The sequence below is a fragment of the Suncus etruscus genome, chromosome 5, assembly GCF_024139225.1.
Source record: "Suncus etruscus isolate mSunEtr1 chromosome 5, mSunEtr1.pri.cur, whole genome shotgun sequence".
Taxonomy (NCBI): Eukaryota; Metazoa; Chordata; class Mammalia; order Eulipotyphla; family Soricidae; genus Suncus; species Suncus etruscus.
Genome location: NC_064852.1, coordinates 46,954,941 through 46,982,932, shown reverse-complemented (window position 1 = coordinate 46,982,932; position 27,992 = coordinate 46,954,941). Strand labels below are relative to the sequence as shown.

General features: G+C 37.0%; 1 protein-coding gene across 1 annotated transcript in view; it reads right to left on the bottom strand.

The window, feature by feature from the left end:
* LYPD6 (LY6/PLAUR domain containing 6) overlaps positions 1-27,992 on the bottom strand; it is a 140,111-nt gene that overhangs the window by 19,077 nt on the left and 93,042 nt on the right. The window contains exons 2-3 of the mRNA XM_049773048.1: positions 13,110-13,298; positions 2,974-3,072 (exon numbers count right to left, since the gene is read on the bottom strand). Of these exons, the coding sequence (XP_049629005.1) occupies positions 2,974-3,072; positions 13,110-13,227 (217 nt within the window). The 5' untranslated portion in view covers positions 13,228-13,298. The remainder of the gene's footprint in view (positions 1-2,973; positions 3,073-13,109; positions 13,299-27,992) is intronic.

Sequence of the window (27,992 nt, the reverse complement as noted above, 5' to 3'; positions counted from 1 at the left end):
TACCTTGGCTCTGCACTCAGAAATTACTCCTGGAAGGCTTGGGGGACCATATGGGATGCCAGGGATTAAACCAGGTTGTCCTGGGTTGGCTGCATGAAAGGCAAATGCCCTACCACTGTACTATCCTGCCCCCAAGGACATGACAAGCTTTTTATTCACTCTCAAAAAAACAGTGAGCATCAAATAAGAATACAGAAAAAATGCACATCTAGCTCAAGATTTCTCTTGGTCTGATATAATTCCAGGGGTAGTTTCTAATTAAGAGTTTAACATTGGGGCCAGAGTGATGGTGCAGCAGTAGGGCATTTGCCTTGAACGTGGATAACCCAGGGCGATCCCTGGTGTCCCATATGGTCCCCAAAGCCAGGAGCGATTTTTGAGCACATAGGCAGGAGCAAGCCCTGAGCATCACTGGGTGTAGTCCCAAAATAAAAAAAAATTGCCATAATAATAAGGAAATAATAAGGAAAGAACATTGAATCCTTCTGACCTAGGTACCCTCCACACATCAAGATTTTTACGAAGTTGTAATATTTTGATTTGACATTTAACACCATGGACTCAAAAGATAGGAAGACAATCCCTGTCTTGAGAATCTTTTGTATCTTGCTACAAAATCACAGGTAAAAACCACATGGATCTGAGCAAGTGATGCTCAACTTTTGTTTTGCTTTTTCCTTTTCTTCAGCTTATACCTTATAATAAATATAATTCTTATTGTGGCTTAAATAAAACAAGAAAACAGCACAAATTTATAGCAAATGTCAGATGAAATTAAGCATTTCCAAAGAAATGCTTGGAGACTAAACCACATTAAGGGGCACAAGTCAGTTGGAATGGAATCCTAAACTCAGTTCTAGGACTGGAGGAACTAAGCCTGAATCTGTGAACACCACAGGCATTTACAATGTCATGGAGGAAAAATTACTAACAAAATATTTCCTGAAAATAAGAGTGATAAGGAATAGGATTAGTTAGAGGTGACCAACTAATGCCGCTATTGACTATCAAAACAAATTCTTCTCAGTGCAAGGCTTTCATTAAGCTTATTTGGCCAATGAAGATTCATAAATCTATTCCATATACAAGCTTCAGCTCTGCCTCTAACATATACTGTCTCTGTGTACAAGCACAGGATGGAGTTAGTTTTCAGAAATTCTAATGTGTGATATGAGCTATTTCTTTAAGATTATCAATCCTCTGGGAGATAGAAGACAACACAGTAGTCCTGACTATTGTATAGCATATGGCTGATCCTAGTTCAATACTTGGTGCCACATGTAGTCCCCTGAGCACTTCTAAGAATGATTCCTGACTAGACTAAGGAGGAAGCCCTGCATGACTGCAGCAGGCAGGCTTCCCTGCAATTATCTGGAAAGTGGCATAGCTACTTTATGATTAAGTCAGATTTTAGCTTTTCCATGTGGTCTTCTGTAGACCGCATTAGCATCTCTATATCAAACTAAACAAGGCAAATCTAAAATTAACAACACTGCGTTTAACTTCCTACTAGTGGGAAGAGCGACTCCTAGGTTTTGTGGCCTTATTCATCAGGATAATCCAGGATAAATAATGCACAGCTCTAGTCTCAGGTGAGACACAGCTCAAGTTGTGTAGGGCTGGAGTTTTTTTCACTCATGCTCTTAAAGCCAACAAATTGCCTCTGGCTGCATCTCCTACCTACTGAATCAAAATCAGAATGAAAAAGAAGAAGGAATCAGAAATTAATTTTGCTGGTATTTGCTTATTTACTTGGAGTCACACCTAACTGTTTTCATGGTTTGTTCCTGTTTCCAGCTATGTTCTCCAAGATTACTGTTGGGGGTGCCTGGAGGACTATATGTGGTGCCAAGAAAGACAGGGTCAACTGCCAACAAACCTAAGCCAGTATTCTCAAGCTCCAGAAATTTCTCCAGAAATTGAATTGCTGTTCTAATAAGTCTTTCAGGGAATGACACTCATGCTAAAGTTTGAGAATGTCTAGTCTACAGAGACTTCAATTTCCAAATATTATAAAAAGATCTGTAGGTATTTCTCTTGGGCAGCCTGGGTAATGGTTCATTCAAGAGCCCTGGCTTAGGTAACTCTTTATTGTAATTTTTTTAACATAAAGTCCAGTTCTCCAAGAGAAACAAAGTGCCTTCCATAAGGTGCATATGCTAGTGTTTGCCATATAATGAAAAAGAACAGATTTTATACTGGTATATTTAGTCATTTTAACAAATGGATTATCTCATCAGAGAAGCAGATCAAACTCCATTCTTAAACTGTGTTCATAAGATGACCATCATCATCATATCCCATAAGTTCAATCAACTTTGGTCCAAAAATAAAACAGCCATATTTTTCTGTGATTATTGCCAAATGAAGCCCTCATTTTTATTCAATAAGATAAAAGAAAGATGAATAGAAAGCATCCCCTTCAGTTTGAAAGGGTCAAAATTTCATGCTTCAATTGGGCATTTATATCTTCTTTGAAAAAGAACTTTAAAAAGCCTGGCATTTTTATTTGTGCAATGATTGCATTTAGAATTTTTGCTTTCATGCAGTCTTAGCATAGATGCCTCTAGCAAGACATATATATAATAAAGGGAATCTTTATATGGACATTGATTCGTACTTTACATAAAGGAAGTTTCTGGGCAATGACTAATGGTTCTAAGAATGGTAATGAGACTGGTTATTCTATTCCTGTTCTACATTTGGCTCGGCTTGGGCCTGTGAAGGTGAATTTACTTCCTTTGGAGCTTCAAGAATACGTCATTGAGAAAAAGGACAATCCTATGAACCAGTTTGTCTTAAAAACCTGTGAAAGGAGTAACTAGGGTGATATGAAATTCTACTAAGTGCCATCAATAAGAGCATGGCTGAAATTGCAAACATGCCTTAATCTATACAAACATCAAAGTCACTGGGACTGTTCTCTCAAGGGAAACCATGCCTGGGAGACCCATCTTTCTACAGAACGTTTACCTCGAGGACAGTAGATGTCTGGAGCCCATCGGTTGCACTCATAATTGTCTGCTGCCTTTTCACAGGTGAAACACTTAAATCCACCAGGATATGGTGTGGCTACAAAAAGGATGAAGAAAAGAATGTTTTAAAACTAAATATAGAAATTAGACACTTACATTGTTTCATAAAGTATCCTAGTAGTTTTTTTTAACAAAACTAAACATGCAGGAAACATATGATTCTACCATGTCCCTCTTGGCCATTAAACCCCAATAAATGAAAACTATTATTTATGTACAGGTTTACCACAACTTTATTTTAATTTCCCCAAACTGGAAGAATGGTTAAACTATGGGATAGGAGTCAATACAATCAACAACCCAAATGAATTTACAAGGACTTATGCTGGGTGAAAAAAATCAATAACAACTTGATAACTTTTAGAAATGAACAAATCATTAGTGGTTGCCCAATGTTAAGGAAGGAAAGAGGCTATCAATAGAAAGAATGTTTGCTAGTAAACTGTTTGCATTTTCCACTTGGTGGCAATTATTCAAAAATACTCATATGATACGTTCTGAAGAACTAAACACAAAAACATACTGACACAAGTGGAAGGGAAAAACATATTTTTAGGTTAAGGTGAGTTTATTGTCCAAATAGCATAACCTAATTGCATCCCAAACCATTTCCAAATTCATCTTTTTTTTTTTTTTTCCTTTTGAGCTAGTCAGAATAACAGGTCACTTACATTTTAAAACACTTTAACACTGAATAAACAGGACTTCTTGACTTCAACCATGTCTCCATCATCACCAATAGAACTTTTTTTTCCCCTTCCTTCCTACAACCTTTAGTCTGATCATGCTACTTTAGCATTTGGCTAACATCCCGACCATATAAACACCCACACCTCTTGTAGAATTACATTGTGAAAAAATAACATTGACTTGATATGGTATCACACTTATTTTTAAAAGCAAAAAATAAACAATCATAATATAATAAGAGAAGTTCAGGATGAGAAAATATAACTAAAAGAGATCTGAGGTACAAGGTAATAAATTAATGGAAAAAGTTCAATGGTCCGTTGAACTGCATTTGATCCCTGAGTTCCCCCGCAGTAAGCATAAAGTCCCATAGTCATAAAAAAAAAACAACAAACACCTCACCAAACTAACAACAAACCCAAACCTCCAAAACATTTTCTGAAAGGACTGTCACTTGTCAAAATACATTAGACACTGTAAAGGTATAGTCAGTAAGGCACTTTTACCAAGTACTCTGCAAGCCAAGAAATACATGATGCAGCAACAGCATTTGTGTAGACTCTTGACCTTGAACTTGATTGTAGAAACTGTACCAAAAACTAGGTGTGTTAACCCAACCTAGGTTGCAGAACCACCAATGAGGCAGCAGGGTTCTGGCAGAAAAGGACCCAGAGGGGAAAAATTTAAATAAGAATGTGAACTGAATGTATCAATTTATCAGTAACCTAATTTTCATGCATTTCCATGGTTTTCAAACTTAGAAAAAGGGAAAACTGGGTGAGGTACTATTGGGATCTTTGTACTATTTCTTAAACGGCTAATGAATCTATAATAATCTCAATACAAAAGTGAGTTGAAAAAAGATACTTGGGGTACAGGACATGACTCAGGTGTAAGGCACCTGTGTGTGTATATGTGGCCCCGGATTCAATTCCTATTACACAAATACAAATAAGCAAAGAATATTTTGGATTTTCAAAAGTTCACTCTTAGGTAGCAAGCCACAAACTTGTCAACATGTAAGAATCAGTATTAGGTAGACTCATGGGACATTTCCTGATGTTTGACTGTATTAAACTTGTGATGGTAGCAATTTCTTTTGTTTAATTGAATGATTTCCTGTGGAGGAACCTGGCTTGAATATGAATTGCTCAGGAGGGTGTCAGCTGTGAGGCCTTCTTATTGAATTACTTGCAGAGGCTTGGTCACTTCAATAGGCCCCTGAGCGTTCTTGAAGGGAATGCTGGAAGCTGAGGGACAGGATTGGCACTGTAGGCAATCTCTCCAGGCTTTTTTTCTACCCTAAGCTTCTTCTTCCTACTTTCTGAAGAGGCCATTCATGAGATACCAGTTTTCTGGGCCCTGCACTTATCCTAGGATTGTCATACTGTTGAGCAGTATTTCTCTCTTTCTTTCCAATAGTAGCTCCCTTCTGACCTTATTCCCTCCTTGTATCTCCTACACTACTAGTTAGCACCCTAGTCTTGTGTTATGGCATAAGTCAACATGGATCAGTTTTTTTGTTTTGTTTTTTGGTCACACCCAATGGCGTTCAGGGGTTACTCCTGACTCTGCACTCAGAAAACGCTCCTGGCAGACTCGAGGGACCATATGGGACGCTAGGAATCAAAACGGGGTTGTCCTTTGTTGGCCGTGTGCAAAGCAAACGCCCTATTGCTGTGCTATCTCTCCAGCCCCTATAAATACAATTTTAACTATGGCTTTCTTAAAATATCCTCTGGGCTCCCGGTTGAGAAATGCTGCTTTGGAGAGTGCCCAGCATACCCAGACATGTGGGTACTGAGAAGTGTGGATGTTTAAGGAAGTTCCTAAGGCCAAGCTATTTTCCCTCCTTCTCACTAATGTACTTTAAACACTATTCCTAATAATGTTCCTATTTTATTACTGATAATTTTACCTTTTTTGTTTTGGTAAAAATTACCTGGCTTTGTTGAAAGCTACACACTCTCAAGCACTTCATTTGTAGGAGCCAACTGTTCTCACTAGCAGATGGCTGAGCCTGCATATCCCACTGGTGGAAATAATCATCTCAGGGTAAATTGCTTTGCCCACATGGAATCAATTAAGTATGTTATCAAAAATAAATGAAGGAGGAGGCAGCAGCTTAAGGCCAGAATTATGGTTCTGATAGAACTTTGATTTTCACCTTTCCTAGAATAGCTGCTCACCTTTACTTTTGTTGGCAATATTTCACAGAGCTGACTCATAACATTCAATAAACTAATATGATCAAAAGTCATAAACTGTCTAAAAAAGATAGGTAAAGGGATCTTTGCAGAGCCATTTGAGACTTCTCTGTTCCTCCAAGCAGCTGGTGACTCAAATTTATAAACAGAATAATAATGAGAGCATGGTTGTCTTTGAACATGAATGATGAAATGCAGCTTAGCTATTGGCATCCAACCACTTCATTCTCAATGAGAGACTTTCCTCTGGAGAAAAAAATGCTCATACTATCATATAAATGGAATAAAACATAAGTGAACTATTTTACAAAAGTACATGGAAAATCATTTTTTATATATTCACATCCTGTCACCTAGTGAAGTGAATTATATTTGAGTTAAAAGTTTTCATTTAGGTAAGTGTATGCCTGAGATATTTATAACAAACAGGTGCACAAATCCCAAAGTTATTCAATATTCTTATGGGCATTACTTTTTTTAAAAAATAATGATGTTATGAGATAGTATAAAATTGTCCTAATTGAATACATTTTTAAAAATAATTGCATTGTTAACTTTAAAATATTGAATAAAAACAGTTTAAAACATGGAATTTTAATATAGCTTGCAAACTTTAAAGTAGAATTATCAAAGTAGGGGGTTTGAAAAAATGTTAATAATTTGTCACAGAACATCATTTGTCAAAATGATCACCATATTGATGGAAGTTTAAGACTGCAAGTTAGCAGTACCATTTCACCTAGTGTGATTAATTCACTAGACTGTACAATTTTATCTGTCTGTCACTGTAGCCAGTAAAAGTTTTAGCTGGAGTGTTGGATTAGTTTTTCCTGGAATCTTTCCCATCAATACATAAATTAAAGACTTTGAATGAAGATTGATGCTCTAGGCACTCCTAGATATATCCATCAAGGACCTAGAACTAATAGGGTGCAGTGTGCTCAATTTTAGATTATTTAACAGTCTCCTCAAAATCATGTTTTGAGAATGTTGTCACACACTTAAATAAAACAACAAAACTTAAAATAATAATGAATCCACATACCATTATATCACAGTGCTTTTTTTTTCAGTCCACTTATCTTTGAGGGTGTTTTTCAGCACCATGCACTGACAATTAATCTAATGTTCTCATTTTTGCTCAGTTTATTTAAAACTTACAACTTCATATCTGTTTGCCTTGTCAAAGATGACAGTGTAATATTTGCCTATAGAAATTTTTATTTACATCTTGACAGTTTATTATTGATCACTGAACAATCAACCCCTTTTCAGTGACAAATCTGCAGCCTGAATTTTAAGTAGTTAGGCATAATATGGAGTAATTTAAGAATGTGGTTAATTTCTTCTCTCTGGAAATAGTTAAAAATAAGGTCTGTAAGATAAACAGTTATCTCCAGTAACATGCTAATTGATACTGCATCTGATATAGGAGGTTTTCTGTTTTGTGTGTGTGTGTGTGTGTGTGTGTGTGTTTAAAGAAGACAAAGAGTTTCATGCTAATTGATACTGCATCTGATATAAGAGGTTTTCTGTTGTGTGTGTGTGTGTGTCTGTGTGTGTGTGTTTAAAGAAGACAAAGAGTTTCTAAGAGATGTGCTATTTTCTTCTTTGTAACTTCAAAGCACTACAGAGCAAGTAAAGTTTCAATTTTTTTGTGGCCCCAGCTGTGAATGAATCTAATTTGGCTCTTGATCACAGACTTAATAAGCTCAGTACTCTGTATTTTAGGGCATAAGTCCTTAGTCCCTCAAGAGAAGGTGATTGTAAAGAAAAGAAGAAACACCAAAGTGCCAAGTTACTTCCTGTAACACAATCTGTCCATTAACTCTCTTGGTCAGCCACAGTTCAACCCACCAAAATTCACTTGTAAAGCAACAGAAAAGATTTCATCTTTGTTTCCATCTCTTGAAACTTTTTCTTGGACAAAAAGCCTTCAGTTACTAAAACTATAGTGAGAAGAGAATCGTTTTGAAATGTATTCTGATATGTAATGCATCCAAACATTTTTTTCCTCCTGACAAACTAATTTTCATTGGTTTTGAAAAATGAAAGTAAATGTAAAATTTCTAGAAAGTGAATAATTTGATCTTCATTCTCACATACTTGGCAATAAAATATTATCATATGTTTTTTCTACATTTTTGAAGTGGTGGGGTATCAATCTAATTTAAATACTGTGAATATAATCCTGATAAAATGTATTTCTTGGCATCTTTATAGAAAATCTCATTACTCCCAATTATTCTCATAATACAGAATTGTGGAAAACGAAAACAAAAGCAAAAAAAGAAAAACCACTCCACTGGCTCTCTGAGAACATTTCTTTGCAGTTATTTAACTCTTTTGGTCCACATGATTAAGAAAAGAACAGAATATGCAACCAGAGAAAAAGTGGATTTTCAAGAAATCTTACTATTTCAAGGAGAGCAATGAAGGCTAATAATGAAATTCTGTGACTTCCTATCTGTCCAACAACAAAATAAGTAACTCCATTTCTCTTAATATTAAATCAGCTTTTGAATACCCTTAATTAGGTAAATGTGCTTGAGTTGGGAAGAAATTCATTCACTTTAATCATTATAACAAATGTATATAAATCATGAAAAGACTATTTCTAAAGAAAAACTTGTTTATTTATTTTTAAAGACTTAAATGATTAGGGAATTGGATAGGAAAAATCAATCATCAGAGGTTAAATTTTTGCAATATGAGTTCCCATCTCACTGTACATACTATCTTGCTAGCCCACCAGCTCCATGAGAACCATGTGTAAGTTTGTAAGGAATTGAAAACTTGCACTTCCTCCCACCTCTGCAGTATCACAACACCTTTCCTGGACAAGGTTCTGAGCTGTATCTAACACTTATGAAATCCAGCTTGCCAGCTGACCATAAGAAAGTAGTGTGTGTCTTTAACACAAAGTGTGGTGATTTTATTAATATTTTAAATTAAAAATAATCCCACACTTCTCTTATGCATCTGCATTCTATATTAATCTCTTAGTTGTGGATAAACTTCATCTAAGCATAGTTCAGAGGATGCTACACAGGGGCAGGGAAGAGTAACCATTAAAAAAAAATATTAGAGTATAAAAGCAACACCAAGTGCCCCAAACTTCTGAAACAGTATAGAAAATGTGAAGGATCGCTCTTCTTTAAAGTGAACAGAGGGCTGGAGCCATCATGGAGCAGCAGAAGGGCATTTGCTTTGCATATGGCTGACCCAGGACACACCACGCTTTGAACCCCCTGCCTCCCATATGGTACCCTGAGCCAGAAGCGATTTCTGAGCACAGAGCAAGAATAGTAATCCCTGAGCATCACCAGGTGTGGCCCAAAAACCAAAAAAAAAAAAAAAAGATAAAATAAAGTGAACAGAGGAAAGAAAATTCTGGCCAAGGAAGATTCACTGACAGTAACTTTAGTCTAGCAAGAACTGGTGTGTATACATTCCACAACCTCAGCCCCACATTTAGGGAACTAAACCCTACTGGTGACTCCTCTGTGTCCAATTTAGCTTAGAGATAACCTTTCTTTATATGTCAAAATCCTATCAGAAAACCCCACCAATTCTTTCCTGGGGATTCCATTTAATGTAAGTCTCCAGAACAGTACTGTTTCATCTAAACTCCAAGAGACTAGGAGTGATAATTCTCTGATCCAGAAAAACTAATCCTTCTAGCAGACCATTCTGTAATAGGATTCATGGACTTTGCAAAGGGAATCCTGCTCCCCAGCTGACTTAAGAGGCTACTGAGGCAGAAAGGTGGGTGTGTTTGTTTTGTTTCTGTTACACTCAACTCTAATTCCCTCAATTACCCTTTCCCTAAGCATCTGCAAAGGCTGCCTCAGAGCAGGCTAGATTGGGCCTGTTTGGGCACCCAGTGATGAATGAGTCAGTCATTCAAGTGGACAAATAATGCCTCAGAAGCCCAAATTCCTTGCTATCCAATGCAAGACACTCACAGATAGCTTTGGTTCATCCCACTGAAATTTTTATAAGGCAAAGCTGATTGACAAAGAAGAACAAAATATAATCCTACAACACAAATAACTATTGAGATACCCTCTTTTTATGAACATTACTAAAAACTAAATAGTTCTGTGAAAACAAGCAACCAATTTTCACACAATTAACTAGGAGGCACTAGATTATCCTATCTCACCAGGTGAGAATGCATATAGAGTAGTAGGAAGTAAGCAAGAGCTGTTTTCTACCAGTCTAAAGTATATTTGGAATTAAGGAATTAGAGTGATGTCTTTCCTACACTCTCTGTGTATTGCCTAACTAAACTGATTATAAAATTATAAACAATGAAAGCCCAATTTTCTATTTTGTATGTGCCCTAGTGTTCCTTAGTTGTCTTTTTTTTTTTTTTTTTTTTTGGTGGAGGGGCACATCCTTTGCTGCTAAATCCTGGCTTTCTGAACAGGAATCACTCCTGTTGGGATCCAGGGTATCAGGGATTGAGCTCATGAAAAGTAAACAGCCCAGATGCTATATCTCCAGACCCTGTGCCTACTGTTTAAATGATAATATTCTAGTTCATAAAATCATGCAACATGGTATCTTTCATCTCATTCACTTTAGGATTTTAAAAATTAATATATAAAATAACTTTACTAATACTTGAGAATCTTTGAGTACACATTTCATACTCAATGCAAAGTGCTTGGCACACATTTTTTATGAAATCTTCACCAAGTGAGGTAATTGATTTTAAGTCAGAAGCCTACCATGAAGCAACTGATATAGCTGCTGACCCAAGGTTGAGTGGACTCCATGGATTACAGCTCATCTACATCAGAACATGCCAATGTGAACTATTTTGTCCAGCATCAAAGCCCCAATTTGCATATTTAAAATAATCTAAAGCAAGGTTATATTTTCTTTTATACTTTTCATACTCCCATAAAGCTTGGCATATAAGAAGCTCAGAAATGTTTGTTGAATATAATATGTAAAAAAAAAGTCAAGTATCTCTGATCATAATAGTCATAAAAATAATCCACTCTTATTATCACAGGGACAAATCTGAAAGGGATTATACAAAACAAAGGAAATGTAATGAATACAGAGGAGAAAATAAAACATCACTGCTTCCCATATTCTCCATGTCCTGAGACCATTATTGGCAGAAGTACCTAAAGTTTTTGCTGAGTGAAAAACTCTATGGGCACAACCCAGGGCAGAAACTCTAGGGAAAAGATCTGAGCATCTCTATTATTACACACTCCCTAGATAATTCTTAAACACAGGAAACTAAAAGGCATAGAGAATGGGAGGCTGAGGGAAACAATTACATTGAAACTGAGAGTTAGATGCAAAGACAGGAAAACCAGTTATTATCTTGCCTATAAAGAACCATTTTTTGAGCTTCCTTTGAGGATATGGTGGTTCCCTTTGATAACTGAGAGAATACTGGCAGAAGTTAAAGTGAGGGTATTCACAATAAGAGCAATTGTGCATAGAATAGAGAAAACAAGCCTGAAAATTTGCTTTAAAATATATATATATATATATATATATATATATATATATATATATATATATATATAGGGGCCAGTGCAGTGGCGCTACAGGTAAGGTGTCTGCCTTGCCAGCGCTAGCCTAGGACGGACCAGGGTTCAATCCCCCATGTCCCATATTGTCCTCCGGGCCAGGAGCAACTTCTGAGTGCATAGCCAGGAGTAACCCCTGAGCATCATCAGGTGTGGCCCAAAAACAAAAACAAAAAATATATATATGTATATATGTACATATATATGTATATATATATATAAAGATAAGGACAAAACACAAAATATCTTTGGTAGTATCTGTCTCCTGAGTTAAATCACTGCATGTTTGCCCTGCATGAAAGGCTGCTAGTCATGTGTCAATGCAGGTCTTACTCAAAGTATAATGTCATTTCTGCAGCAAAGATACTCCAAGTCTTACTTAAAAAGCTCCATGACATTGAGACTAAAGGCATCTTCAAGGAGGAAACAGCACTGTCCAAACAAGTGGAACCAGAAATAAACAGATGGGACTATATTAAGTTGAGAAGCTTTTGCACTTCAAAGGAAATAGTGACTAGGATATAAAGGCCACCCACAGAATGGGAGAAACTATTCATCCAATACTCATCAGATAAGTGGCAAAGATCTAAGATACACAAGGTACCAACAGAATATAACAAGAAAAACAAAACATTTAATCCCATTAAAAAAAATGGGGAGAGAAATGAATAGAAACTTCCTCAAGGAAGAAATATACATGGCCAAAGGCACATGAAAAAATGCTCTACATCACTAGTCATCAGGGAGATGCACATCAAAAAACAATGAGGTGTCATCTCACACCTCAGAGACTGGCACACATCACAAAAAACAAGACCAATCAGTGCTGTTGGGTTTGTGGGGAGAAAAGAACTCTTATTCACTGCTGGTGGGAATGCCATCTAGTCTAGCCTTTATGGACAGCAATATGGAGATTCCTCCAAAAAAATATGGAGATTCCTCAAAAAATTGAGCTCAGCTCCCATATGATCCAGCTATACCACTCCTAGCGATATACCCTAGGAACACAAAAACACAACACAAAAATGTCTTCTGAGCACCTATATTCATTTCAGCCCTATTTACAATAGCCAAAATCTGGAAACAACCAAAATGCTCCTCAACAGATGAATAGCTAAAGAAACTGTGGTACATATACACAATGGAATGCTATGCAGCCATCAGGAAAAATGAAGTCATGAAATTTTCCAATACATGGATGAACAAGGAAGCTATTATGCTGAGTGAAATAAATCAGGGTTATAATGATAAACACATAATAGTCTCACTCTTCTATGGAATTTAAGAAAAATAAAAGACATTATTTTAATAATACCCAGAAACAATCGAGATGAGGGCTGGAAGAACCGACCACAACATGAAGCTTACCACAAAAAAGTGGTGAGTACAGTTAAAGAAATAACAACACTAACAACTATTATGACAGTGGTAGTGAGTGAGAGAAATAGAATGCCTGTCTGAAAAACAGGTGGTGAGGAGTGAGATGGGGGCATTGGTAGTGGGAAGGTTGCACTGGTAAAAGTGGTGTTCTTTCTTTATAACTGAAATCCAACTAAAACATGCTTGTAATCATGATGCTTAAATAAATATATCATTTTAAAAAAATGTATTACTTGAAGGGTGGAGGTAGATGATGTCTTTCACTGTGAAGTCCCGGGACTGAGCAGCTTTAAGACAATCTGCCAGAAGGCTCAGGAGCAGAAGCCAGGCCAGAGCAGGGCCAGGTTCCATGGCAGGCTGTGGAGTCACTCATACAGGGGGCCTGGGAGTGGGAAGTTGGCACGATGGAAGAGAAGTCACATCTGAAACATGAAGCAAGATGTATGTCAGTGCTCGACTCAGAAAACCATAGGAAATTGGATTATATTACAAAGCTGGGTAAGAGAGATAAAGAGACAACAATGCAAAAATGTGGGCTTGGTGGAAAGAAACATTATAGATGGACCTATAAACATTATAGATGCCCAAACCTACTCCTAATCAGATTGCTAAAGTTCTAATTGTAGTGGATTCCACTAATATTAGCAGAAATGGTATCAAGAGAAGTGGGATTTTAATAACACCCATTATTTTTGCTAGGAGGCTGGGAATAATTGCCAGAATGCAACAATAAGTAAGTCAGAGACAGAAACTAAAAAACATGTCCATGTCCTTGGAGAATTCCAGTAACCTCAACTCAGGTTGGTGCCCTAGTAGCCCTGTGCAGGGAAGTCTGTCTGATTTGGATGAAAAAAAAAACAAATACAGAAACTCTTCTAAACCAAAAAGTGTCTTTCTAGCTCAAGAAATAAAGATTACTGGATTAAAGAGATAGTACAAGGGTTAAGGTACTTGCCTTGTAGAATCTGGTTTGATCCTGGAACCACATATGGTTCCTTAAGCACCATTGTGAGTTATTCCTAATTATCACTGGGTATAGTCCAAAAAAAAAAAAAAAAAGCAAAACAAGAAACCTCTTACCACAACTAATATAGGCAAGGTATACTGAAATCTTTTTACATATACCCATTTGTTCCCCTATAAACCCTATGGCAGGCATTATTATCATCTCAATTTGAGAAAACTGAAGTTTAGCAACAAAAAATAGAGTTGGTATGTGTGGTATCCCTTCATTAAAAATAGAGCAAACTACAGTGTCAGAAAGGAGAGACGGGGGGGGGGGGCAACTCAGAGACAGGTAGGTAAGTGGGAGGAAAACAAAGACATTGGTGGCAGGATAAGTGCACTGCTGAAGAGTGGTGTACATTCTATGACTGAAACTCAACTATGAACTATTTTGTAACCACAGTGCTTAAATAAAGCAATAATAAAAAAATAAATGTTGATTCAAGAACAGACTGTCAACTTTATCCTTTTTTGTTTTTGTTTTTGTTTTTCATTGCTGACGGGTCCATGCCTGAAGGAACTGGTGTGAGGGTGGAGGAATAAAACCTAGGCTATTGTATTCAAGTTCAGTTTAAAAAAAAATAAAACCCAACTACAAATATGTTTGTAATCATGGTGCTTAAATAGAGTATTTAAAAAATTATAAAGTAAAAGATAAAATACCAGAAAAATTTTTGAACACTTGGAGATAACTTCTTTTAATATTCATCACAAATTATTTTGAGATGTATAAACAATAACCAAATCAAATAAGATCAAGATATCATGATCTTGAGTTATTTTCTCCACTTTTTCTATTCTGTCATTTTCAAATAAAATGAGGGGTCTGAGGTGTAGCTCAGTGGTAGACCATATATCTCTGATATGTGATGCCTGGGTTCAATTCTCATATATATGTATATTTATACACACATACATACAAACAGTTTATACATATATGAACAATTAAAGGCAGAAAATTCTTTTTCTTGGACTGAACTTTCCACCTTTCCTATAAGGCAGGGGTCTCAAACTCGGGACCTGCGGGCCGTTTGCGGCCCTCTGTACATTTTGTGGCCCTGCCCTAGAGGAATCTTTTTCTGTTTTGTTTTGTTTTAGTTGTTTGGGTCACACACCCCCAATGTTCAAGGCTTACTACTGACTTTACACTCAAGGATCACCCCGACTTTGCCTCCTGCGGCCCCCAGGTAAATTGAGTTTGCTATAAGGTCTATTATTAGTGTTCTGTTATTTTTCCAAATACTGCAATTCTATTCTAATGAAAGGGGCCACATTAGATATTCATTTTTAAAAGCCTTATCTGGCTATTTTATTTATGCAAATATACCTCAATATATTTTAAACATCATGTCATATTAATTCTACAAATACCTGGTAAAGACTAATAGACCAAGAGTAAACATAATTTAGGCAAAATCAATTGATCAATAAGGAATAATCCTAACTGTAGTTAGAATATACTATAAATCAATGCAGAATAATCGTAAAATTAAAATAAGTTCAGAAAAATAGAATATCCTAAGTAACTTAGAAATAGCTGCAACAGTTTACATACTAAAAGCAAGTTTTCAACTTGGGAAACCATTAAATGAACAACATTATGCTAACTTGATTAAAATTTTACAAAAGTTGAACTAAAGCCAAATATGGTATAATGCAATAAAGCTGGCTCCAGATAGATTGGTGTACTCATTAATCTTTAGAAAACACACTGTTTGAATATAAAATTGGGCTTGTATCACTGTAACAGCTTGATGACACCAGTCTTGCCAATTCCATGTTTGAGAGCCGTCTTCATTCACATTTTGGCTCTCCCTAGCAAGTATTTATCCAGAAAGAGAATGGGTTAGTTCACTTATTATATGTTACTTCTAAGCACTATTCTAAGCATTTGAATGAGCAATACAATGTAAACAAATATCAGTGGTAGCTTTCTTTTTTTATCAAAATAGACAAATATGGCCTCCTCTTCAGTGCAATATGCTTTGTTATAGAGATACTTAGTCCAGTAAGGGACCAGGGCTGGCAAGTCTGAATATCAAGCCCAATACACAATAACAGTCCACAGACATCAGGCCATATAGCATGGATATCCCACAATTCCATACAATGTGCAGCAAGTCTCATTTTGAGAGGGAAAATGGAAAAACCTAGTTGGCTTTGTTTATATAATTTAAAGCAATTAACTGTCAACTAGTTGCCAACTTAAAATCTTCCAGCTCACCACAGGAAGCTCACCACAAAGAGTGATGAGTTTAGTTAGAGAAATAACTACATTTTGAACTTTCCTAATAATGAGAATGTATGAGGGAAATGGAGAGCCTGTTTAGAGTACAGGCAGGGGTCGGGTGGGGAGGAGGGAGACTTGGGACATTGGTGATGGGAATGTTGCACTGGTGATGGGTGGTGTTCTTTACATGACTGAAACCCAAACACAATCATGTATGTAATCAAGGTGTTTAAATAAAAAAAAATCTTCATGTAAAACTGATACTCAAACCCAGTGCCTATGGTCAGACATGATCTTGCCTTAGTATTGAAGTCTGAAATTCAGATATTTCTTATAGCTGGATATGGGACAAGGGCTCTAGTCATGAGACTTTACTCAGTAGGATTAAGTCCAAGCCTAAACAATAAAAGTGGGGAGGTAAAAAGTAGAAAGTGAGGAGAAAAAGGGTAAGAAGGGTATTTAGAGGAAGGTGAGAAAGAGAGAGAGAGAAAGGGAGAAAGCGAGAGGGGAAAGAGAAGCAAGTCTATTTTTAGATTACTATGCTGCTCACCTTTTCCAAGTAAGCCATGAGGAAATAAGAGGATGGCAATGATATAGCTCATTGAAGAAAAGGCAGGAGAATGTATCTACCAGTACCTTCCTGTTTTTATTTCTACACCAATAATCAAGTCTTACTCATCTGTGGCTAAAGAAAAACCCTGAGGCACATAAACACAATGGAATACTATGCAGCCATTTGTAAAAACTGAAGTCATAAAATGTTCCTATATAATGAATGAACATGGAAACTATATGAGTCAGAGGGAGACAGTTAGATATAGAATAGTCTCACTAATCTATGTGATTTAAGAAAAATAAATGACATTATTGTAATAATCCACAGAGACAATAGAGGTGAGGGATGGAAGGACCAGCCATGATATAAAGCTTACCACAGAGTGGTGAGTGCAGTTAGAGAAATAGCTACACTAACAACTACCATGAAAATGATAGTAAGAGAGAGAAATAGAATGCCTGTCTGAAAGACAGGCATGTGATGGCGAAGGAGGAAAATGGGGAACATTGGTTGCAGAAAAGTGAAGGGTGAAGGTTGATGACTGAAAGCCAACTATGAATATTTTTGTAACCTCAGTGCTTAAATAATTATTATCAAAAATAAAGAACTTGAACCCCATGCTGCTTTTTTTTAAAAAAATATATTTTGTTTCCTTATACAAAATAAAGCATTTAAAACCAAAGAGCTACATACAATGCACAGCAAGAGAAACTTGTTCACTTTGCAGTGAATAGTGCCCTATTTGTAACCTCTTTCCATGAGAAAAACTAGGATAGAGTCTCTTAATGCACCAACTGCTTACTCTCCTACACCAAATCATGAAGCAGCCCTCACCACTCACTCTATTCATACATTTTAGGAATTGACCAATTAATAACAAACAAGTACAATTAGTGCAACCACTGCTGAGTTACAGGTACTATGTGGGCACTGAGGACAGAGAATCTTTTCTGTAGTGATAGACTTTTCAGCTGTTGGAGGAGGTGTCAGCATGTTCAATTAATACAAGGCATCTTTTTTTAGGACATTGATGCTTTTACCTAGAGTCTACTGGGCCTGAAGACTGTTCCACACATATAAAAGAGAGGTCATTGCATTACCCTTTTATATGTTACTATTTGAATATGCACTAAGGATTCTATCCCTGGCTGTGTGGCTTGCTTTATGAAGAAGTACACTCTCATTTTCACAGTTCTGTAACCTTTCATTTGTTATTTATGAGCTTTTGCAAATCTAATACCCCTCTGACAGATTTAATTTGTGCTCTAAATTACCTTTGCATGAGTTACTTAACTGCTGCTATTTTATTCCAATGGATTACATGCTACATTTTGAAGCAGGAAAAAAAATAGTTTGAGATCTATTAGATTTCTTCCACTTGGAATAAACTTGAAAAAAGATTGCATTTTGATTTTCATTCCATGAGTACTACTGGAAAGCATAAAAAAGATTTCTATACTATTCAGAGAGGCAAAGTAATAGAATCAAGATCATGACATATATTACTAATCCATACACTAATTGCTATTTCATATAATCCCATAAAATTAGATATAATCAATCCTTAACATGGTCACTGGAAGACAATTAAGACGGTCTAAAACCTCTATTGACTACAATACCACAAACTAAGTGACAACACTTCAACACGAAATCAATATATAAGCAATCGCAAAGTAGAGAATAAATGCAAATATAAATAGTTTTCAATGCTATTTACATAGGAATTTGGAATGCCTCGTAAGAGAGCATGATGGAATTCTAACACCTGAAAAGGTTGTAAAACAATCTTTATTTAATTTTCAATATGTATAGATTGTGCCTTTTGCCTTAATGACATGAAAAGTTAATTTGGTTCCCAAAAGCAGAAACAATATTCACAATACTAACTCTACCTAAATATGTCAGTATCATCACAACTATTATTTTCCTATTTGGGGAATCAATCATAATACATGATATTTTAAACATATTTGGGTTTAGAGAGATAATACAGCAGGCAAGACAATTGCTTTACACATGGATAATTTGGGTTTTATTCGTGGGACCCCATATGGTCTCACTTACACTGCCATGAGAGATCCCTGAGAGAAGAACCAGGAGTAAGACCTAAGTACTGATGGGTGTGACTCCCCCCCAGAAATTGGCAAATAAACATATAAACATGCCACCACTGACAGGTAGTTTCTATTTTCTCTCCCATTGACTATAAATCAAATATTAACCAGAGCATTATGCAAATGGTATGATGTGTCTTCCAAAATTCAGTCATGAAAGATGAGATGAAACTTGCATAGGTGTTCTGGAACATACATACTGAAGTGATGGATGCAGTCTGAGTTTTGTTTGGGATGCTATAAGGAAGCTCAAGTAGGATACTCAAAGCCTTTAAGATTTCTTGAAGAATATCACTTTACCAATCTCATGAGCTTTGGGGACTCCATCTCATTGATTCTACCTCTAACTACTATTTGACTACAACAGCATAGAAACTCCATAAAGGAAATATTTCATCAAGGCCTCCTGTACATTTGTGAGAGAGAGAGAGAGAGACAGAGAGAGAGAGAGAGAGAGAGAGAGAGAGAGAGAGAGAGAGAGAGAAGGAGAATTTGTTTTGTTTTCTTTTCAGACCACACCACTGGTGTTCAAGGCTTACTCCTGGTTCTGTGCTTAGGGATCACTTTGGGTAAAATTTCGGTTACCACATGGGTCCAGGAGATGGTACCTGGGTCAGCAGCATGCTGAGGGGATAACAAAATGGTTGTTTCTGCTTTATGCCACTACATTCTGTGAAAGCAATAGATATTGGGACTATAAAGAAGTGAGGCAGAAGAGATAACAAAGAACATAAATTCTTTTCTTGCAAACACTGTTTTAGACCCCAGTGGTTGCAAGGCACAGAAATTCAAATCAAGCAGACTATAATCAAACTGTGGAGAAGAGGATATAATTTTACTGCCTCATATAATTATACACTATGACTTTAATCCTGTTATCAGGACTTTGCATTCTTCAATTTTATATTGTCTACTCTTTCATCTTTATTCTCATCAGATCTTTCCAAATTGTAGCCACAAGCAATATCAAAAGATTTCATTGGGTCCCTTTCTTTTTTTTTATTTTATTTAAACAACTTTATTACATACATGATTGTGTTTGGGTTTCAGTCATGTAAAGAACACCACCATTCACCAGTGCAACATTCCCATCTCCAATGTCCCAAATCTCCCTCCTCCCCACCCAACCCCCACCTGTACTCTAGACAGGCTTTCTATTTCCCTCATATATTCTCATTATTAGGATAGTTCAAAACGTAGTTCTTTCTCTAACTAAACTCATCCTTGTTTGCGGTGAGCTTCCTGAGGTGAGCTGGAACTTCCAGCTCTTTTCTCTTTTGTGTCTGAAAGTTATTATTGCAAGAATGTCTTTCATTTTTCTTAAAACCCATAGATGAGTGACACCATTTTGCATCTTTCTCTCACTCTGACTTAATTCACTCAGCATAATAGATTCCATGTACATCCATGTATAGGAAAATTTCATGAATTCATCTCTCCTGACAGCTGCATAATATTCCATTGTGTATATGTACCACAGTTTCTTTAGCCATTCATCTGTTGAAGGGTATCTTGGCTGTTTCCAGAGTCTTGCTATGGTAAATAGTGCTACAATGAATATAGGTGTAAGGAAGGGATTTTTGTATTGTATTTTTGTGTTCCTAGGGAATATTCCTAGGAGTGGTATAGCTGGGTTCCTTTCTTAACTGTTCCCCAAAGTCCTCATAAAGAATTTAGGCCCAGTCCTAGATCAATAATGGGCCAGGATGAAGAGATAATTCAATGGATCATAGCAAGATCACTAAGAAGTTATTAAAAAGAGAACAGTGTCAAATTCCTGAAAATGATAAGATTTAGAATAGGGAAGGTTCTAATTTTCCATAGTTTTTAAAAAATACCTTTAAGTCCTGTCACTTGAGGAAAGACTGGGTACTGGGCTAGGAAAGTCATGACCAACACTACCGCCACAACAAAAGCAACAAATAAAATTTGAAATAATCTTATTAGCATCTAAGAGCAAAATTATGCTAAACATAATCCAAATTAATACTGCTGCAAATTCCAGAAAGTAGAGTGTTTACTTAATGAAACTATGTTTTTCTCTAAAAATGAAATGTAAACTCTTAGAAATTATAAATGATAATATAGAAGTGAAATTGTAAAAGAATAAGCAGTGGGTATTTAAAATCAGCCCTATCCTCCCTCTCTCTCTTTTTCCTGCCCTCCCTCTCATTTAAAATTAGTTCTGTCCTCCCTTCCTCTCTCTTTCCCTCCCTCCTTTCCTCCCTCTCTCCCTCCCTCCCTTCCTTCCTTCCCTCATCCTTTCCTTCCTTTCTTCTCTTCCTTCCTTCCCTCCCTCCCTCCCTTCCCTTCCTCTCTTTCTTTCTCTTTCTTTTTCTTTCTTTCTTTCTTTCTTTCTTTCTTTCTTTCTTTCTTTCTTTCTTTCTTTCTTTCTTTCTTTCTTTCTTTCTTTCTTTCTTTCTTTCTCTTTCTTCTTTCTTTCTTTCTTTCTTTCTTTCTTTTTCTTTCTTTCTTTCTTTCTTTTTTCTTTTCCTTTCCTTTCTTTTCTTTTCTTTTTTCCTTTTCTTTTTCTTTTTTCCTCTTCTCTTCTTTCTTTGCTTTTCTTTTCTTTTCTCTTTTCCCCAATACCCGACAGTACTCAGGGCTCAATCAGGGATTATACCTGACAGGGGTTAGGGGGATCCTATGAAATGCCAGGTATTCAAATGCAATTCAGCCACATGCAAAGCAAGCATATGGTCACTTGAGCCTACCAGGAGTAAGCCCAGAGCAGAAGCAAAGAAACAATATATATCAATAGGAGAGACCTTGTTGGAGCACTCTTCCCTTATACCTCAAAGGCACAGATGTTTCATTTCCATAGCCTATGGGAGAGAGATGTTCACATGGCCCCAATTTGATTGAGGTTTTATTTGCATTAAACCCAATGCTTTTAAAACAAATCAACAAATGTATAATTCTCTTTTCTGGCAACCTCTTGGCAAAGCAGAGTTAGAGGAAAAAGCTGCCTTCCTATCTTACCTCAATCTGATTTAAAAATCAATCCCATCAAAACTGCATCAGCAACTGAAGTATAATGATGCCTGGTCATTATGACTAGCAGTATATTCACATTTCTAAGAGATGCCATATTAACTCTATTCTACTTGTTGGTATTAGCTTGTTTGTGACTCTCTGCTCAGAGAACTGACCAACAGGCATTTTGTAGTACAAATAGCCATTAAGAAAGTGGAGTCAGGAAATGTCCTCTTTTGTCAGTAATATAACAGGGTGCATTTCAGCTATGCCTGATACTTTTCATCCATTTGAAGGTCAGTGGTGGCTTATGGAAATTTTTGCTTCCGTGTTTTTATTAAATGCTTCTGTATTTAATGTTCTCATGTTATTTTTTAGATATTTCCATTCCAGGGACTCCAAAGTGTAGAAGTACAAAATGTACTCAGAAAGAATATGGGAATTTTAAAGTAAATTAAATGACAAACTTGCAGTTGTGTTCAAATTACCCTTTTCCAAATACAGCATTTAGAGTATTAGGCAGATGTCTTTCATCTTTTGACCCAAGAGAGGTTGTCTCAGTTCCTGATAGAAACAGTCTTCTCTGTAGTTATGGAGGAAAATTCCTCTCTTTTCTGCTAATTTACAGAGTTCCTTCAAATTTTAGTAAGTATTAAGAAAAATAATGAAAATGCAGACAATGCTAATAGAATTATCATAGAAATATTCTATAATATTTAAAGCAACAAATATTTTTGCTTGCTTTGTTTGGGTGTGGCACACACCCAGCAGTGCTGGAAGCTACTCCTACTTCTCTGTTCCTGGAGATCAAACCAGGCTTGGCTGCATACAAGGCAAGTGATTTAACTCCTGTATTATCTGGACCCTTCAACCAACTTATTTTTTGTCAGGTCTATCTGAGTACATCTTGATTCAATTAAAAATCTGATAAAAGAAGTTTTTGAGGTCTTGACACCCATAGGTTGTTGCCTACTTGGGCCACTGACATCCTCATTGACATTCTCAAAAACACTCTGTCCTTTCAGTCTTCCTTCATCATCTTCTTTGCAAGTCTTATTTCTATATTTCAAATGACCTTGAAATCTATATGACCTCTTTGTAAATATTTCTTTTTGTTTATTTTTGTTTGTTTTTTGGGCCACACCTGGCAGCGCTCAGGGGTTACTCCTGGCTCTATGTTCAGAAATCACTCCTGGCAGGCTCAGGGGACCATATGGGATGCCAGGAATCGAACCATCTTTGGTCCTGAGTTGGCCACTTGCAAGGCAACGCCTTACCACTATGCTATCTCTCCGGCCCCCATAAATATTTCTTTCATTCCTTTATGTATTGATTAAAGCTGGGCTCATAGTAAAAAAAAAAAAAAAAAAAAAAAACATTTCTCTTCTTCACTAGGAAGCTCCTTTCCCAGTCCCTATGGATCCTGAAGGTAGATAGAGTTTTTTCCCTTTTACTGTACTTTAAAATCATTGCTCTGGGAACAGAGAAACTGTACAAGAGGCAAGGCACTCACCACCAAGTGGTTGTTTTGGTTATGGCCAGGGTTCAACCCCCAGTGCTAGGAGTGACTTCTGAGCACAGAAATAGGAGTAATCCCTGAGCACTTCTAAGTTTAGACCCCAAACCAAAATAGTAAATAAAGAAATATGAACATTGTTCTTCCTCTTTGAACAATTCTCCTCTTTCTCCAAAGACTAATGAAGAATAATACACATCCTTAATCATTAACAATCACCTGACCTCTTTTTTATTCTGTTCCAATACCTTTGAAATCTTAATTCCTAAACTGTGTAGAGTATAACCAAGATTTTGTCCAACGGTTTTGAAAGTTGCTTTGTGAAAAATTTTGAAAAAAGATGTGGAAAGTTGTTTCATTAGTTATTTGTAACTCAATTCAAGAAAAGTACAAAGGCTAGTTTGAAAAGTATGTAGGGCTGGTTCAAAATTTCTCAGTGTAAGAAAACAAACTTTGTTCTTTCTTTCCTTTTATAAGAGAAAATGAAAAAAGACAACATCAAAAGCAATGGCTTATATTAAAAACTCATGACAAGAAAACTGGGAAGTGAAGAAATCATTATGGTTGGAATATTTGAAACCCATAAGAACTTGGAGTAGTAACTCCAAAATTAAAACAAGAATATTTTCAAAAATCAAATCTATTTCTCTACTCATTTTTCAAATTTCTGGTGAACCAATAACTGTCTACAATATGATCTTTTTTTTTCTATTTTTTTTAATTTTTATTTTGATCATAGTGGCTTACATATTGTTGACAATAATATTTTAGGTACATATTTACATAAAATCAGGGGGCATTCCCATCACCAAATTGTCCTCCCTACACCTCCGTTTCTGTCCTACCTCCCATTTCCTTTTCCCTCACCCTAGGGCGGCTAGAATATGTGGTCCCCTCTGTATCCAACCCACTACTTAGTAGTCTTGCACCTGTTTGGTCTTGATGACTCCCTTATTTCCCCCTCTAATACAATATGATCTTTTAAAGATAATTTGTTTCTATTTGTAAAAAGAGAAGGGCCTGCTAAAACCACAGCTTGAATCATACCATGAATTTTTGTTTTGTTTTGTTTTTTTGTTTTTGTTTTTGTTTTTGGGTCACACCCAGCAGCGCTCAGGGGTTACTCCTGGCTCTAGGCTCAGAAATCACTCTGGCAGGCTCGGAGAAACATATGGGTTGCCAGGATTCGAACCACCATCCTTCTGCATGAAAAGCAAATGCCTTACCTACATGCTATCTCTCTGGCCCTCAAATCATACCATGAATTTTAAGCACATTATATAAATTAGTTATCTACAGCAAAGTTTCCCATACTTATTTGGTTTACCAACCTCTCTTCAGAATAACAATTCTCTTAGCATCTACTTAGAAATCTACCTTTTTTAAGCAAACAGAAATTTCACCTAAAATTACTAATGTTTTGATCTTTCATTGGAAGGGCCCAAATTATTTTCCACTTTGAGAAATACTGTTTATAAGAAGGACTTCCTCACTCCATATCTGAAGTCAAAGAAATCAGATGTGTTCTGAGCTCTATATCATTGTGGTAGGAATTCTTTTTTTTTTTTTTGTAATGTACCATCTTTACTTATAAGTCTCCATAAAAAATGGTTATTTAAAAAGTCTATTATCCTAGCAAACAAAATGTAATAAGATTTTACATACTGGTCACTCAGGCAGAAAAAGATGCAGGCATTATTAATAAATGTGAATTGTTCTTGATAATAGAATTTTTTTTGCATCTGAATTAATTCATCCCTTAAAGAAGAAAAATACTGAGTAGTTCCATGTGTAGAAGCCAATTTTGGTATTGAAATGAATCTCACTCCCAATTTCAGTACTGAGAGAATCATGTATATTTTGCTCCCCTGCTCTTCACTGACTTTTTCTCTTTCTGTTTCTCAGCTATCCTCCTTGTTTTCTATTTCATTCACTCATTCATTCAATTTTTCTCCATAGATAAGCATAAATCTTATTATTAATAGTGCTGGCTTAATGCCAAGACTCTTGAACTCTATTGATAAAATAATGGGTTTCCTACCCCTCCCAAAGGCTGCCAAGTTCAGAATGAAGTGACCTGCCTAATTAACAAAAGAGAGATGATGCATCTTTGAGTAACTTAGTCAAAAGCAATAATGATGGTATTGACCCATTGTCCTTACCATCATGGCCCTAGTGTCAAATACCAGGAAAAATCAGACTACCACAGTTACCCCATATGGACAAGTGTTACAATGAATTCCCACAGAAGTCCTTTCCAACAAGCAGCACAGTTTATCTCAAAGAAGAAAGAAAGATAGGGCTAGAGGGCTGAGGCTGAGAGAAGGACAGAGCTTAAGGCCTTCCTTGCATGTGGCTGACCCTGATTCAAGCCCCAGTTTCATATACTGGAGTGATCCCTGAGCACAGAATAGAAGTAACTCCTGAGCACCACTGGACACCACTGGGTATGAATCTAATCCCTTTATCAACAACAAAAAAAAAACAAAACAAAACAAATAGACAAAAAAAAACAAAACAAAAACAGGAGAGCTGAAAAGTTCGGATCTTAAAAAGATCTGGATAAATGTCTAGGTTTATATGAATATCAGAAAACTACAACAGTGATAAACATTAAGTATATTAAAATTCAGAAGTGACATAGCCAGAGGTGATTCATCACAAAGTTAGTGAAGCATAAGTTTCAGGGTCTCAAACTTCAAAGCTCTGTTCCTAATTCTTAAACTGTAATTCATGTATTCATTTCCTCAAGGAGAGCTTTCCTCAAAATCTCCATCAGGCACCCCTCATGGACCTATTAATGCAAAATATTTTTTATTAGTAGCAATAATATCCTTGTTTTTTTCCCTGAAAGGGGTCAGGCTAATAAATAAAAGGACATAGTATCATCCTACTTTTATATGAAGGGAGAAAAGAACATTTTACGGGCCTGGAGAGATAGCACAGCGGCGTTTGCCTTGCAAGCAGCCGATCCAGGACCAAAGGTGGTTGGTTCGAATCCCGGTGTCCCATATGGTCCCCTATGCTTGCCAGGAGCTATTTCTGAGCAGACAGCCAGGAGTGACCCCTGAGCACTGCCGGGTGTGGCCCAAAAACAAAACAAACAAAAACAAAAATCTTTAAAAAAAAAAAGACAATAACAAAAAAACAAGACAAAACAAAAGATAAAAAAATAAAGAACATTTTACAAAGATGGGTGGGGGAGTAGAATTAGAACAAAATAAGAGATCAACCAACCTGGTAAGGCCTTTTCTGAAAGATTACCAAACTTATCTGGCCTTCCTGTGCCCATTTCAGAGAATAGAAAAGAAAAACAACCAAAACAAACAAAAAAAACCACCTGGGCCAGAAGGATACAGTACAGTGCACATGGTGCTTGCCTTACACTGGCTCACCTAGATTTGATTTCTGCACTCCATGAGTCCCAGAGCCCCTGCAGGAATGATTCCTTGAGTGTAGCGCAAGAAGTAAGCCCTGAGCACCACCAGGTAAAGCCCTAACAAACTAACAAAACTCTTCTCAGTGAGCCCCTGGAAACCTCACTTCCTTAGTAAATGAACAGAAAGTGCCCCCTCTCCCCATTGCAATTGAAGCTACTAGTGCCCCCATCATCCAGCAACCCACCAGGGCTACTTAATATTTGCCATTTTAGGATACCCTATTCTAGCAATTCCTCCAGCACAGCTTGAAGCAAATTTCCCAGAACTAGTAGTATGGGAGGGTAAGGATGAAGGAGAGATGCTCAGATGCCCCTAGGGCAAATGTAGCCACTGAGAAAACCACTACCTTTCCCTAATATGTTTGTAAACTGTTAAATGAGTCAGAGGAGCTGCTTTTCTTCACCCAAGAAGTGGAAAGGTTTGAGACAAGAAAGCCTGATGGGCTGGGAAAATAGCACAGTAAGTAGGGCATATGCTTTGCAGGAGGCCTACCCTGTTTTGATCCCCAGCCTCCCATATGGTCCCCCAAGCTTGCTAGAAATAATTTCTGAGCACTGAGTAAGGAATAACTCATGAGTGCTGCTGGGTGTGGTACAACATCCCCCATCCCTCACCTCACACCCCCACCCCACCCCCCCCAAAAAAGGAGGCTTCCCTGAGGTCAGTCACCCAACCAGAAAATAGAGCAGACTAATCAAGCTCCAGCAAGGCAGCAGTGGAGCATTAAGTGTGGGCTACAGAACCTTACCCACCTTCCTAGACTTGGTGAGAACATTCAGAGGAGGCCAGGTAAGAATATAGTATTGTGGATCAGAGCATAGACTCCTTTTTGGATTAAGAATTCTGACCTCTGAGCTGGGCTCTTTAAGCCTATGTTCTCCCTTGCTGTGTTCTTCCTTGCTGTGTTTGTTTTTTTGCTTTGTCTAGTCTGAAGAAGCCCGTGTTCTCTCCTTCCCCTATGACTTTCTTTCTTGGGGGGGTGGGGGGGAGGGGTTGGGTCACACCCAGCAGCGCTCAGGGGTTACTCCTGGCTCTATGCTCAGAAATCGCTTCTGGCAGGCTCGGGGACCATATGGAATGCCGGGATTAGAATCACCATCCTTCTGCATGCGAGGCAAACTCCTTACCTCCATGCTATCTCTCTGCCCCTCCCCCATGTCTTTCTAAGCAGGTTTCATTCAATAAAATTTTCTTTCACTTAAAAAAAAACGAATTCTGAATGCTGCTGACAACCCTGTAAACCAGGGGTCTCAAACTCGCGGCCCGCGGGCCGTTT